Genomic DNA, 15,026 nt, shown 5'->3' with positions numbered 1-15,026 from the left:
CTGTGAAATGCTTATTTTCAGATGGTATTTAGATTGCTCCGTTAGTTTCTGTAAACTGATTGATAGGAGATTTTAGTATCTATTTCTATGTTAATTGTAAGAGACTATCAAGGTATTCTTTCAGGAGCTTAGATGGGAAAAGTTTGAATGTATGTCCAAAGCTGTAAGAACCTTAATTTTTTATAAGACAGCGTAGAAACGAGACATGCTTAGGTTCAGCTTCTAATGGGAGAAATTAAACCTGATGAACTTGCTTGAAACATTTGTGAGTTTTTCAGTTGAAATCATAGATAATAAATTATGATTTGATAACCCTGGTTTGAAAGTTGACCTGAGTTGTAAAGTGGGTGTTTATTTTTACCTACACGATAGTATTGAGCAGGTGAGCAGTCTGCGAGAGATACAAGCACTGAGGCGCCTGAATCCACACCCAAACATTCTTACGTTGCACGAGGTGGTTTTGTAAGTATATTCGGGGCTTTAAACGTTATCTACATTTGATGATAACTATTAAATCTCTTTTTAAGAAGGAAAACCATGATAGACATTTTAAATGTTTGCTTTGTAGCTCAGAGAATAGTGATTTTTATTTTATCTTAAGTCGCTGGCTTATTTGGACCGGTGTCTGTATCTGAGTCCTGATGTGGAAAGGCCTTCATTTCGGTGACTCCACATCATAAAAGCAGACATCATTCAGAGGGTTCCTTTCCTGCAGCTCCTCTCCTGGGCTTCTGTGTAGATGGCAGCGGTTCTGGGCATCTGAGTGTGAGCTGCGACCCGCTGGGAGAGCCCTGTTGTCCTGTTTCAGGGACTGCACTTACTTTATCCCTGCCACTTGCCCTCCCTGTGTGGTCTCATGCATCCCTTCTTACTAAAATTGACATGATTTCAGGGGATTTTTCATTTCTGTTCTAATTATATAGAGTAGCTTCCATAAGGTTTACCTGTTGATGAAGAAGGCAGAGCACAGCTTGTCTGGAGGGGCTTGTCTGCCAGGGGCTGGAGCTGGGGTCCCAGCCCAGAGCTCCGAGAAGGGGCCCCTCAGCAGGAAGCCTGGCCCTTGCAACCAGCTGAGAAACTGTAGTCTCTGACTGTTAAAGTGCGGGAGATTTTAACCAGAGGGCTGAGCAGTTCTAAACTCAAAATGCAATGTCTTGTCATGGCTGTGTGGCCTCCTGGCCTGTGCTGAGCCGTCAGTTGGGGCCAGGTGCAGAGACCGCAGTCCACGTGTGACCGTCACAGCGCTGCCTGTGCCGAGGGTCCTTTGTGTAGCACATGGGCCTCCTGACAGCCCTGGGGGTTGGCAGGCACCCCTGCCAGCCCCACCAGAGGCCCCCAGCGCAGGTCCGGGGTGACACCGCAGGGGTGTGATGTGACTCATCTTCCTCCTTTGCCCCCTGACTGCCTGCTCGGTGAGGTGTCCCAGTCGCATGGACGTGATTTAGGTGAACTGAAGTAGACTTGCAGCCACAGAGCAGGCATCAAGTCCTGCTTGCTTTGTTTCGCTTCTCCACCTCCTCAGCCTCATTTCTTCTTTCTGCTGATAGTTACTTTTATATTTCAAGACACTTCTCTTTGAAAATTGTGTGTATGGTGGGGGAGTGGGGCGCTCTTAGAATTTTCGCCTGAAGTAGATTTTTACTATTATTTAAAATTATTTTTACCTGGAATATTGATTAAAAATCAAAACTGCTGCTGTTTCAGTCTTTGCTGTTTGGCCTTTGTCTAATGTGAGAGTGCTTCATGTTTATCAGAAATGTTTACAGATGAATTAAATATATGATTATTTTTTCTGATGAAGACAAGAAAAAAACATTTTAAAAACCTGCTTTCTTCTTCAGTGACAGAAAATCTGGTTCTCTTGCGCTGATATGTGAACTTATGGACATGAATATTTATGAGCTAATACGAGGTACGTAGACTAATTTGAAAGCTAATCTAAGATCTTTTAAAGCTGTGGTTCCCATATATTTGTTTTAGTTCTCAAAATCGTTAGTCACCATAGTGCAGGAGTGTTATCTAAATATACAGTACTGGACTGTAAGCACACAGCATCATGGGAGGTATTTTTCTAGCCATCTTGTCCACTCAGAACACGGCTGCAAACGAGGAGTGAAGCCGCGAGGTGGTCAGGCCGGCTGGGCGATGCGGATGTGGAGGGCGCGGAGGGCAGCCGGCAGCTCAGGCCTTTCTCAGGCCTGTCCCCTTCCTGGGCCTTTTCCTGGCTCTGCCGTTGCTCAGCATTCTCTGTGCTTCACAGTGAGGCAGGGCTTCCCTCCACAAATAACCCCTGTGAGAGGGAAGCTCCCTCCGTTTGGCTCCTTGTGTTGCAGCGTGCCCATTCAGCTCCTTCCTTTGGAACAATGCCGGCTGTTTGGGAAAGCACATTTGCCTGAGCCAGCCTCAGTCACGGCTGACTTTAGAGGCTGACAGAGGTCTCCTGGAGGAAGTAGAGAAAAGGAGGCAGATGGTTGGCCCACATTTAGCAAATATCCCTGGGGTCTGACCTCACAGTTGTGTTAGATGTCGGGACAGACGAGCCTTGTAAATATCACTGAGAAAGCAGCGCAGGACGTGTACACCTTACAGACCACGTTATGCTTATCAAACAAATGAAAAAAATCACTGAGGGACTGTTTACAGCTGAAGTAGAATTTTAGCGACAGCATCATAGGTGATTTTAAAACTGCTGTGTTATCTCAGCAAACTGAAGGTGATGTGCTATAGAAAACTTTTAGATCAAGAAGCCATCCTTGGACTTCCCTGGTGGAGCAGTGGTTAAGAATCTGCCTGCCAATGCAGCGGACATGGGTTCAAGCCCTGCTCTGGGAAGATTCCACATGCCACAGAGCAGCTAAGCCTGTGTGCCACAACTATTGAGCCCATGTGCCGCAACTACTGAAGCCCACGCGCCTAGGGCCCGTGCTCTGCAACAAGAAAAGCCACTACCAAGAGGAGCCTGCGCACCACAATGAAGAGTACCCCCCACTCTCAGCAACTAGAGAAAGCCCGTGGCAGCAACAAAGACCCAACACAACCAATAAATAAATTAATTAAAAAAAAAAAAGAAGCTATCCTGGTGACAAAGACGACATGGATGTTGAAGATGCATGTGAAGAGTTTAAGTAACATTATGTTTATGAAGTGGGAGAGTGGAAAAAAGCATTATATGTGATTTAAAATATGTGTTTTAGTAAGTTGATAAAATAAACATCATGAGTAGACAAGTTTTACGTCTGTAAAAGTTGATGTAAAACTTTTGGATCCAAAAACTTTTACGTTTTGGGGGGAAAATAGGAGATTGCCTTATAACTGGGAATATGTGGTATTTTTTGTAAGTTATAAACCTTGTGTGTTTTATTCCTAGGCAAGCTCCTCACTCAGATATCTGTTTAATCTTGTTTTAAGTACAATTCTAAATAAACTTAGTCATCTGGTTTCTTGGTCTAAAATCTATCAAAAATAGAGCTCTTAAAAGTGGCCTCTGGCACTTGGCCACCAACAGAAAGTGACAGGTGACAACCCAGTAGTGGGGGAGGAGGCTGAAAATATAAGCCACGTACCTGGGACCAAACAGAAACCAAACCAAACCGAGAGCAGCCTGGGTGTGGTAGGCTAGGAAAGCGCAGGCACGTAAGGGATGGCGGTGACCACACCTCTTCAGGAAACACTGATAGGAAAGCGAGTGAGATGTTTTTAAAAGATTCCCATTTAAAATGATTGCAATAGAAAAGAGTTTTATGTTCAAGGAGTAAACCTCATTTGTCTGGAAATTTCACTTGAGGTCTTATTCCAAACAGCCAGGATGAATAAGGTGTTACTCTATGAGTACATTTTCAAATACACTGTCTGGCGTGGATTCTTCAGTTTGATACTCTCTGTGTATATGTATTTAACAGACAGGGTATCAAATACAACCAGTAAAAACAACCACAAATTTTGCTGTAATTTACGTAATCTTTTTACCAGTAAGCTGACATTTTGCTCTTAATGAATCTACATGATTGCTTCCTTTTAGTTTAATAACAATTCTCTTGGTGCGAGATCTATAACTTATGTTAGAATTTTGATTGTTGCTTCCTAGAGTGTGATATTTTAAAACTCAAGGGGAGGGGATAAGTTCTGGCAGTTTCTGTGTGTTTAGACTTGAGAAAGCTTTGTTTAGAAATAAATATCTTTAATTTCCAATAGAGGAATTGTATAGTTGGAGACATTGAAACTTTCAGTATCTGCCTACAGAGAGAAATTGTAGAAAACAGACTGTTGTATCATAGGTCAATGGCCATTCGTTCCTTACGTGGATACCGAGTGTCTTCATAGACCAGCTGTTGTACTCTGAGCACAGAATCCAAGGTGCTGTTGGTGGTAAGGGGTATCTGAGTTTCAGGGATGTTAAAATGTGGGGGGAAAAGTCTGCCTTATAATTGAGGAGGCACAGTCGTCCTCAGTATCCACAGGATATTTGTTCCAGGACCCCCCTCAGGTACCAAAATCCGTGGATGCTCAAGTCCCTTATATAAAATGGTTCCACGTTCACAGATTCAACCAGCCTCAGAAACTTCAGATGCAAGAGCGATAGACATGGACCCTCGGGTACGGGGGCGCCGACTACAGTGATGGTGATGATGGTGATGGCTGAAAGCTCACGGGTGCCAGCCATGCCAGGCGCTGCCCTTGGCACGTGACAGGAGTTAATGCATTTTACCCTCACGAGCGCCCTATCAGACAGATTCGGTTACGATCCCTATCTTAAAGATGATGAAGAGGAGGCGCAGAGAGACAAGTAACCTGGCCGAGGCTCTGTACTAGTTAGCGATAGTCTGGGGTTGGGATGTCAGCAGTCTGGTTCCAGAGTGCTTGTTCTTGAGCACCACACACACTGCCTCCCGACAGCCCCGTGTGCAACCAGGAAGCCCTGGTTGCCGAGGCCACCGCTGACCACTTTAGGGCCACGTGGTCTCCTGGCTCAGCTCCTCTGCCTGTCCCCCTCCTCCTCGCTCCGCGGACTTGACCCCCAGACCTGAGACTCTCCACTGGCAGCACATGGGCCAGGCGGGCGTCCCTGGCCGCCTTCTAGGTCCAGCGGACGGGGCTTGTCACCTTAGGGTTGTACCTCTTAGAGGCTGTGAGTGGGCCAGGCATCCTAAAATACGTCCGTGATATTGGGGGAGGAACCAGGTAGGAAAAAGCAAACCAAGCTTGGTTTGACTGTAAACATAGCATTACAGTTTGTTTCCATGAAGAGCTTAGGCAGGTGCCTTATTACTGTGCAGCATGACGGTTTTGCATGACCTTACTGTGTCAGATTAACTCAGCTGTGTTCTTGTATGTCATCAGATCTGACCCACGGATTGTAAGATGCACTGTTTTTTATGTACCAACAAAAAGGAAGAAAACATGAGTTCAGCTCTGACACACTCCTTTTTTATCACTTAGCAATTTTCATTCTATCCTTATTAGAAGAGCTTTCAGAACTATTGAGACAGTTTCCTCCTATGTCACTTTTGTGCATGTATGAAAAGGAAAGTAGAAGTGACGTAAGTCTGTACGGCATCCCTAACACTTCCTTGAAACCTTTTTTAAAAAATTTATTAATTTATTTATTTATTATTTTATTGGCTGTGTTGGGTCTTTTTTTTTTTTTTGCTGTGAGTGGGCTTTGTTTTTAGTTGTGAGTGGGGGCTACTCTTCGTTGTGGTGTGTGTGGGCTCCTCATTGCTGTGGCTTCTCTTGTTGTGAAGCACAGGCTCTAGGCGCGTGGGCTTCAGTAGTTGCAGCACGTGGGCTCAATAGTTGTGGCTCACAGGCGCTAAAACGCAGGCTCAATAGTTGTGGCTCACCGGCTTAGTTGCTCCGCGGCATGTGGGATCTTCCTGGAGCAGGGATCGAACCCGTGTCCCCTGCATTGGCAGGCGGATTCTCAACCACGGCACCTAGGAAGCCCCTGAAACCTTTTGACGTGGAGTGATCAGTGTCTGTTTCCTTCCACTGTCAGTCTCTGCTGTTCAGAGTGTGAGCGATGCTCCATTTTTTTCACCGGAATTTTCTTCCAAGCCTCTGATGCCATCCCGCTAGCTTTAACGCTGGTGCTTTCAGGAAGCGCGGGTCCAGTTTGGCTGTGCTGACGCAGCGGGGTGTCCTAGGCCCGCACACTGGGTAGAGCACAGCCAGTGCCGTGTGCCTCTCTCTCATGATGGTAGGTCCTGTTTAGGCTCTTTGAGCCTTAGTCTTTGTCTGTAGAACGGGGGTGCTCTTAGTGTCTGCCTCTTAGGGCTGCTGTGAGGAGTAACAGCACGTGTAAGGTGTCGGGAGCAGCGCTGGTGCGCGTAGCCTTCAGTCAGCGGCGACTGTCTAACAGCATCGCTGTCGTTGCTGCTTTACTGTTCATAGTGCGCTTGCACTGCGTTCCTGCGTTTCATCTTCCTGGGTCTGTGACCTCAGCTCCACTTTAGAGGCGAGGAAGCTGAGCTTCCAAGAAGTTAGGGCACTTGCCTGAGGTGAGCTGGCTTCACAGAGCAGAGCTGGGAGGACCCCTCCTTGAATTGTGTCTTGTTGAGAGAGGGGTGCTGGCGACGGCTCCGGCTCCACGCTGAGTCTCACAGCCCACCTGCCACCCTCAACCTCTCTCAGAACAGCGTGCCCTCAGGCAAGGCTCTCCTTTGGAAAACACGTGCTCGCACAGTGCCACAGGGCAGAGCCTCTGGGCCCAGGCTTAGGCGGTGGGCATTGGGCTGGGCATTGGGCTGTGCCGTGGTGGCCTGCATGCACCTCCAGGCCTGACCAGGAAAGCCAGGCAGGCCTGGGAACAGGGTCTCCTGCGGGAAAGGGTGTGTACTGGGTGTCCTGTCACAGTGCTGGCTACTCCGGGAGGCCCTTTCCCTTCAGTTCGCACTGACAGCACCGTAGTTCATCACTGTGTTCACCTCAGACTTTTTACATCGCCGGCGTGGTATGTGACACTCTTTAGTACCTTCTTAATGAGAATGTTTGGTAGAATTTAACTGGGAGTAATTAATTTGGGGGGGTGCAAAGCAGGGAAATCCTGTGTGCAGTCTGCGGGCGTTCAGTAAGGGTCACAGTGGGAACTTCGAGTGGCTTATTAGTTGTGCGGGGTTTGTATGTTTCTGGATGTTTATGAGCAAGAATCTGGTGGGAACCATATGTAGTCTGGGGCCCGGAAAGTTAGGATCTTGTTTTGGGAAAATATTGTGAAAGTCAGTGGCCAGTCGCCTCTTTGTAGAGGGCGTAGACTCTGATTATTCAGACCAGCGTCCCACATGGTCCACGCGGGCACCTTGCTCCACTAGGAGCCCCTGCATGCAGGCAGGGACTCTCACGGAGATGCAGGGCAGGGAGTTGTGGCCTTGCCCCCACAGCTGTGAATGGGTGAAGGTGAAAGGAAGGGCAGGCACCCAAAGAGCCCCTCCTCCGCAGGGGACGGGAGGCAGCCGAGAATGCAGACTCCTGACCCACCTGCGTGAATTTGTGATCCAGTAGGTCTGGGTTTGGGCCTTGGAATCTACTTTTAAAAAAAAAAACCTAGGTGACTGTGAAGATTGGATGGATTAGACTTTTCCTAAAAGAGTCCACCTTTTCTGAGTTTGAGTTAGGTGACTATAATGGCAGTTGTGCTATAATAAGATGCGGATGTGTGAACATGGCTGGGAGGGGCGCTCCTAAGAGGAGAGCAGGATGAGTACAGCGTGCAGCAGGAGAGCTCTGGGGCGTGTGTGGAAACGTCCCCGCGTGAGTGCGGCTGGAGCATTGGCGAAACAGGAGGGATGAGGTGGGTGTGGTTCCCAAGGTGAGGAATCCGGCCTGGCAGCCCATTCTGAGAATTTCTTGGAAAGGCAACTTTGAGGGCCCAGAAGTGGTTCTGCTGAAACCGAAATGCCAGGGATGAGGATGGGGAACTTCTGTGTCTTCACAAGCCTCCATGGGACTTGGGTGCTCCTGGGTCCTGAGCCCTGTGCCGGGACTGAGTCAGCTGACGGGGGTGGAGAGCCGGGCTAGTCCGTGGGCAGCGAGACTGCTTGTCACATGAGGGCCAGACCTCACGAAGCTTCTTCCAGCCTCACGTGTGACCGAGAATGGAAATTTTGCTTTGTTTTCACCTTTATATAGATAATACGTTGATAAAATTACAGAATTTCTCAAGCTGGGAGAAGCTGACAAAAGTCTTAGTTTTAATTCTTTTAGTTTAAATTCCAGAAAACTGATGATAAATTATGTGAAACAGAATAAAAAGTTTATAGTATGCCATGGGAAAAATTCATTGCACTTAGACATTTTATAATTTAAATTACTTTCTGTTATTAACATAAACATTCCTGGTATGCGAGAAAAAGAATACGTTTAATTTTTCAACAGAAATTGCACACTGAGGACGAAAAATGTCAGGTGGGATATGTGGTCATGCTGGGGAAAGCGGTTCTGAGTTGTTGAGTGAGAGTGGATATTTTGCAGATCTAAAACCTGATGACACATACCTCTGAAACTAAAATCAAGTAAAATGTGACACCTTCGAGAACAAGGGTGGAGTTTTAGGACATCATGAAAGCTGCAGGAGCTGAGGAAGATGTAGACTGCAGGGTGTGTCTCTTTTTGTGAGAGAGGAGAGCGTGGCTGTGCAATTCAAAGCCATCATTGGTCTTCTCAGATTAAGAAATCGTACTTCTGTTGAACCATTATCTGTCCCCCTTAAAGACTGAAATGGCCATCTAGCCAGGAAGCTGGGGAAAATGCTGGATTTGATCTGGTCATCACAGTGTGAAGGAGGGTGCCATGGAGGCCCGCCCAGGTGTCAGGGCCCCCAGGCCGAGCCGCCCTGCTCGCTCAGCACTGTTCTCACTGCAATCAGAAGGTCTTACGCTCTGTGATTTTAAACGAAGTCATACCAGAATGTAGAATTTTAAATGGCGTATTTTGTAGATAGACTCATATTTCCTAGAGCTACTCCAGATTATATTTCACTGAGGAAGTTAGATTTTCACACATTGTTAAATAAAAATGGATTCTGTCTTTTGTTTCAAAAGGGGGTGTGGGCCATTGGTGACCATATTTGGCTGTTTCCTTGACGCACAGGGAGAAGACACCCGTTACCAGAGAACAAAATTACGCGCTACATGTACCAGCTGTGTAAGTCCCTCGATCACATGCACAGGTATGCACGTGGAGGCTTGGCAGCTTTCCAGTTAACAAAATGCCTTACCATTCATTAAAAATACAGTATAAGAGAATTTGAATGAATGAGGTACAATTAATTGTATCCTTCCTTTTATATTGAGTGCAGAAATGGAATATTTCACAGAGATGTAAAACCAGAAAATATATTAATCAAGGTAAGAATTTTATATGAAAAATTGATATCAGAATTAAGTGGAATATAAAAACTTTTCACTGGATATACTTTCAAGCCCAGTGGATACCATGTTTGTTATAATTTTTTCGCTTCCATTTTGGAAAAAAAATGATTAATTTAATAAATGCTATCAACATAACTGTATATCTGGAAAAAGGCGCCCTTCTTATACTATATACAAAAATAAACTGCATTTAAATTATCATTCTAAACACTCTAAAAGTGAAAGAGGCAGGATTTGAGCTCGAATCTGTCTCACTTGAAAGCCCTTAAACACACTCGTGTCAGGTATACAGTTTGTTAAGTGTGGGCAAATGTATACAGTCGTGAAGCCATCATCCCAATCAACAAGCAGATGCACCGTCCCCAAGAGCCTCTTGCTTTTTGGTAACCCTTGCCTCCCTGGCCCTTGTCCCCAGGCAAAGACGAGCTGAGTTTCTGTCATGATAGAATCCATGTGCATTTTCTAGAATGTTCTGTAAGTGGAACTATATCGTAGGTACTCCTTTTTGGTCTGGCTGCTTTCAGTCAGCATCGTTATTCTGAGATTCGTCCACATTGTAGCGTGTGCCACACCTTTTGGAATTGTCCACAGTTCTTGGATGTTCGGTTCTGCTTTTGACATTCTTCTGTTGCTTTGCACTTCAGTTTGGGAAGTTTCTGTTGGCATATCTTCAAGCTCACTGATTCTTTCCTTGGCGGTCTTTAGTCTATTGATGAACCTGTCAAAGTCTTTAAAATTTTTGTTACAGTGTTTTTTATTTCTAGCGTTTCCTTTTGATTTTTTCTTAGGGTTTCCATTTCTCTGCTTACGTTTCCTGTCTGAACTTGCACGCGGTCTTATTTTCCATTAGAGCCCTTAAATATTAATCGTAGTTATTTTAAATTTCCTGTCTGGTAATTCTAAAATTCTAAAACCTGTGCCAAATCTGAGTCGGTTTCGAGGCATGCTCTGCCTCTTCAGACTGTTTTTTCTTGCCTTTTACTCTGCCTTATAATTTTTGTTGCCTGTGTTGGGGAATGGGAACAGAGGGGACAGGCTCTCAGAGTAGGTTTCTTGACAGTGTGGCTAAGAGCAGTGCTGTTTAATGTTCGCTGTAGCTGCAGGCGCCAGAGGCTTCACATTTACTGACAGCGTGCATTTTATTACTTGAATGTGAGAGGTAAAGACGATGGGAGAAACACCTTGAAACCTGTGTCCCTGGGCTCTCTGACTTGCTCCAAAGATCCCACGTGGTGTAGGCTGGGCCCCCGGCCGCCCCCAAATGGAAACCAAGCTGACAGAAGCACTGGGCGCGAAGGGGAGTTTGAGGTGTAACAGGGCGTGTTACCAGGTGTACAGTTCATTTGTGGACTCACACTGTGACTTAAAAATTTCCAAAACCTGTAGACATTTTGAAATGTCTGTAAAACGTAGCCAGAATATTGTAAATGTGTTCCACTGAATAGAAGCACCACTTCCTCATCTGCTAGAGGCAATTTCAGGTCCTTATAAAGCCGGTACTTTATGTTCTACAAGCTAGTTTAGATGCTAGGAATTTTCCCATTAGTGCATAAATATTTGAAATGGTTTGTGTTAACAGCCACTGCTTGATGAGATGTCATTTGTCCCTGCTTCTCTCCCCCTTGCAGCAGGATGTCCTAAAATTAGGGGACTTTGGGTCCTGCCGGAGTGTCTATTCTAAGCAGCCATGCACGGAGTACATCTCCACCCGCTGGTACCGGGCCCCAGAGTGTCTCCTCACGGATGGCTTCTACACCTACAAGATGGACCTGTGGAGCGCGGGCTGCGTGCTCTACGAGATCGCCAGGTAGCGCTGAGCTGCCTGGCTGCAGGGGCCCCGAGTCGGCGTCCTGGGGCTGGTCACACGGCGGGGCTTGGCCATGCAGGGGCCCCGCGCCAGACCCTCCCTTTACTGTGCAGCTCTCACAGTCCTCGTGTCGTGATGGTTTCTTAAATTGGCAGGAAATATGTCACACTTTTCCTTGCTTGCTTGGCATGGAGGAAAGCACACTATCAGTTACTTCCTTCCCGCTGCCCGCCCGCCCCAGCCCGGGGTTGGCGGGCTTCTCCGTTTGGCCTTGTCAGTGACGGGACTGATGAAGCCAGAGGAAGGGACGGAGTCGAGCTGTGCTTACGGCCGCCTTGTGGGGCCTGCCGTTGTGGGGGCGGGGACGCGAGCGGTACACCTCGGTCTGCCCTTGCAGCACAGCCCTTCAGGTGGGGTGCTGTGGCCCCAGGTGTGAGGGTGAGCTGGAGTCCAGAAAGCCCCAACCCTAACCGCCCTCGCCCCCAGCCTTTGGACTTGACCTCTGGAAGGAGCAGAGGCCCAGGAAGGGAGGAGCGCCCATCCCGTCCCCAGGCGGCGGGCATTGGGAGGAAGGAGCCCCGGGAGGAGACGGGGCGGCACCCCTCCTGCTTGGAGTGGGTCAGGAGGGGCGGGTGGTGACTTCAATGTCGGGGTGACGTGCTTCGGGACAGTAGAGCGCAGCACAGGCAGGACCCAGGTCATCCACTCCTGCCTGCTCAGCTGACCCCTTGATAAATACAGATGTGCAGCCCCTTCGGGACACACCTTCTGATTCTAGATCATTCGTATTGATAAGTGACTGTTATTTTTGGGACGGAGAGTGGTGATCTCACTGATGCTAAAGTACCAACAGGTGATCTTCCCTCCTGTGCTGAAATCCCTGAGTCAGTTTGGAGGGGTGGCAGAGGCGTAAGCTCGGGGTGCCGGCGGCCTCCACTCAGTGTTGCGCAGCCCCGAGCCTCCCGACTGCGCGCTGGCCCGGCCTCCCCCGCCTCCGGCCGTCCTGCTCCCCTGCGGTTCCTCTTCTCCCCTGTGGCCTGAGCTCCTGCCGTTTCCCCGAATGGAAGCCAGTCTCACCGCCAGAGCTACATGTTTAAACTCTTCTTTGTGGCCTGTATGTGTCATGTGTCTAAAATCTTTTACCACAGTTCCCACATCCATGACAGCTCCAAAAACCAAAACACTCCTTGGACCTCACAACCTGAACTGACCCAGCCTGAATTTTTGTCCACAAAACTCCCCGGGCCATGAGGAGGCTCTGGGGGGTTTCACCTCGCCGTGGAAACCCCCCGGGCTGTGCAGATGTGGGAGCGTGGCTCTGGCCCTTAGAAGGACACCGCCCCGTAGGGACCGTGGAAGGAGAAAGGCGAAAGCACGGGCTGCGGGCGGGAGGTCCCTCTCCCGCGGGGGTGGGGCGGGGCCACGGCCCTGACCACAGCCCCGGCCACCCTCCAGCCTGCAGCCCCTCTTCCCCGGAGCCAGCGAGCTGGACCAGATCGCCAAGATCCACGACGTTGTCGGCACGCCTGCCGAGAAGACCCTGGCCAAGTTCAAGCAGTGCGTGCAGCGCCCCCCGGACCCGCCCCGCCTCTGCCCAGCGGGGCCTCCTCAGAGCCCTGCCGTCCCGGGGTGTTCACGCGGGCCGCAGAGGCCTTTGGGGGGGAAGGGCTCCCAGCACAGGCCGCGCGCACGGGCCCAGGCAGCCGCCAGCCGGCTTCGGCGCCGTGGCCACACGGACCCCTGGGTGGGGCTTCGGGGGCGTGGGCTGGGGGTGTGGGGGTGTGGGGGCTGGGCTGGGGGTGGGCAGCACCCAGGAGCTCTCAGACCCCAGAAGGGTAAGGAGGTAACAGCTGTGCTCCATTCTTTTTCTTTTTTTGAACTTTATTTCATTCTTCTCTGATGGGAACGTGATAGGAGTCTTTTCGCGGAAAAGTTTTTTTATATTTATATATATATAAATCTGTATAACAGATTTTACAACCCCCCCCCCTTTTTTTTCAAATAGACTTAATTTTTTTAGAGCAGTTTTAGATTCACAGAAAAACTGAGTGGACGGTACAGAGATTTCCCATCTACTGCCTGGTGCCACACAGAGCACAGCCACCTGGCCATCAGCTCTGGCCCCGCGGTGGCACCTCTGCTGCACTGAACCTATGCGGACACGCAGTTGTCACCCAAAGTCCACAGTTTCCAGGAGGGTCCGCTCTTATATTCTGTGGGTTTGGACAACTGCCCCCCCGCCCCCCTTTCAGATCACAAGCGGTTCCCTTCAGTGCAGGGCCCTGTAGAGTCACGACGCTGGACCGGCCACGTGCTCTAAGTGACGGTGTGATCATTTATTATCATTGGGCTTTTGATACAGGTCGAGAGCTATGAGTTTTGATTTTCCTTTTAAAAAGGGATCAGGAATACCTCTACTGACAGCCAATTTGTCCCCGCAATGCCTCTCCCTCCTGCACGCAATGGTGGCCTACGATCCTGATGAGAGAATCACTGCCCACCAGGCCCTGCAGCACCCCTACTTCCAACAGCAGAGGTAGGTGCCCTGCCAAGTGCCTGTGGGGCGTGTGGGGGTCATGGTTCCTGGGAACAGTGCCGGTCTCCTTGGAAGCCCACACCTCGCTCCTTTTTGGTATATTCCCCCAAAAGGAGGCAGCTGGCGGCGTCACAGCAGGGTGGAAGGAGGGTCTGTGGCCGCTTTGTCGTTGGTGCCAAGGCCCCTTTGTTGAACCCCGGGAGTCGTGTGGCGCCCAGCAGGGGGAGCGGGGGGAGCTCCGCCGTGAGGTCCCAGAGCACGTTGGAAGTACCTGCCCCAAGGGCCTCTGGCTCCTCACCTCTGACCCCTCCTGTGTGTGTGTGTGACCTGATCCAAACAAGTCACTGGGCGGGGTGGGGCCCATGGCTCACAGAGCCCGGAGCTGTCAGGCTGAAACGAACAAGGAAGCATCTCCTCGGGACAGTTCACGTGGATGAGAAGAGGGAGCGACGGGGGCAAAACACACGTTTGGAGACAGAGGGGCCAACAAGCTGCACGGCGGGCGGGTTCTCAGGAGAGGCGCCCCTTCTCCTTCCTCCCTGTAGGGCAGCTGAGAAGCAGACTCTGGCCAGGGACAGGAGGAAGGCCACCGCTCTCTTTCCCGAGCGCCCTGTGGCACCGGAACTCCTCAGTAACAGCTGGCAGACAGCGCAGGAGGGCAGAGAGCAGGTACTGAGTGATCAGGGAGCTGGAATCAGGCCGTCGGAGCTGGGACCGGACGCCCTCGGGAGGCCCGCGTCCCCGTGATGCAGATGTCACCTGTGGAGGTGCCACATCTGCCCGGAAAGGGCACCCGTCAGCGACCTGCAGCCTTGCCGGACGGCGTCTCTGCGGCCCGGCTCCAGTCACTCCCGGCCTTTCTGCCCCCCCAGCTAAGGTCCACGTTGTTGCCGAGCGGGATCCTCCCACCCGCAGGGCCGGGCCTGTGCCCAGCACTGGGCAGACGTCACCACGTTGTGCCCTCAGACGACCCTAGCCAGGGCACAGGGAAGCCAGCACCGGCCCGGGTGACCATCCCCGCTCGGCCACTGAGCCGCTGTGAGAACAGCAGGCCCCGCAGGAGCACGCCACCCATCACAGGTTGTTTCACACACGTTCTGGTTTAGAAACTAGTTTCATCTTGCGAAAGCGTCACCTGTCTCTTCAGGTACTGCGGGCCCCCCTTTCTCAGCTCCCCCAGTGTTACGGTTGCGGGCTGGCATTGAGCTCTGCGGCGACGGAGCCCCTCCATCATTCCTCACTCAGCGCGGCATTTGCTGAGGGTCCCTCTGTGCCGGGAGCCGAGGACAGGTCCACCTGCAGCCAGGCTGCTTCCCTG

General features: G+C 50.1%; 1 protein-coding gene across 1 annotated transcript in view; it reads left to right on the top strand.

Moving 5' to 3' along the window:
- Positions 1-15,026, top strand: part of MOK (MOK protein kinase) — a 38,221-nt gene that overhangs the window by 21,549 nt on the left and 1,646 nt on the right. Inside the window, exons 3-10 of the mRNA XM_057733571.1 lie at positions 373-462; positions 1,842-1,912; positions 9,085-9,163; positions 9,293-9,341; positions 10,994-11,172; positions 12,628-12,729; positions 13,535-13,708; positions 14,254-14,377. Of these exons, the coding sequence (XP_057589554.1) occupies positions 373-462; positions 1,842-1,912; positions 9,085-9,163; positions 9,293-9,341; positions 10,994-11,172; positions 12,628-12,729; positions 13,535-13,708; positions 14,254-14,377 (868 nt within the window). The remainder of the gene's footprint in view (positions 1-372; positions 463-1,841; positions 1,913-9,084; positions 9,164-9,292; positions 9,342-10,993; positions 11,173-12,627; positions 12,730-13,534; positions 13,709-14,253; positions 14,378-15,026) is intronic.

The sequence above is a fragment of the Hippopotamus amphibius genome, chromosome 4, assembly GCF_030028045.1.
Source record: "Hippopotamus amphibius kiboko isolate mHipAmp2 chromosome 4, mHipAmp2.hap2, whole genome shotgun sequence".
Taxonomy (NCBI): domain Eukaryota; kingdom Metazoa; phylum Chordata; class Mammalia; order Artiodactyla; family Hippopotamidae; genus Hippopotamus; species Hippopotamus amphibius.
Note: the sequence above shows the minus strand (reverse complement) of the source record. Positions and strands in the feature narration are given on the sequence as shown.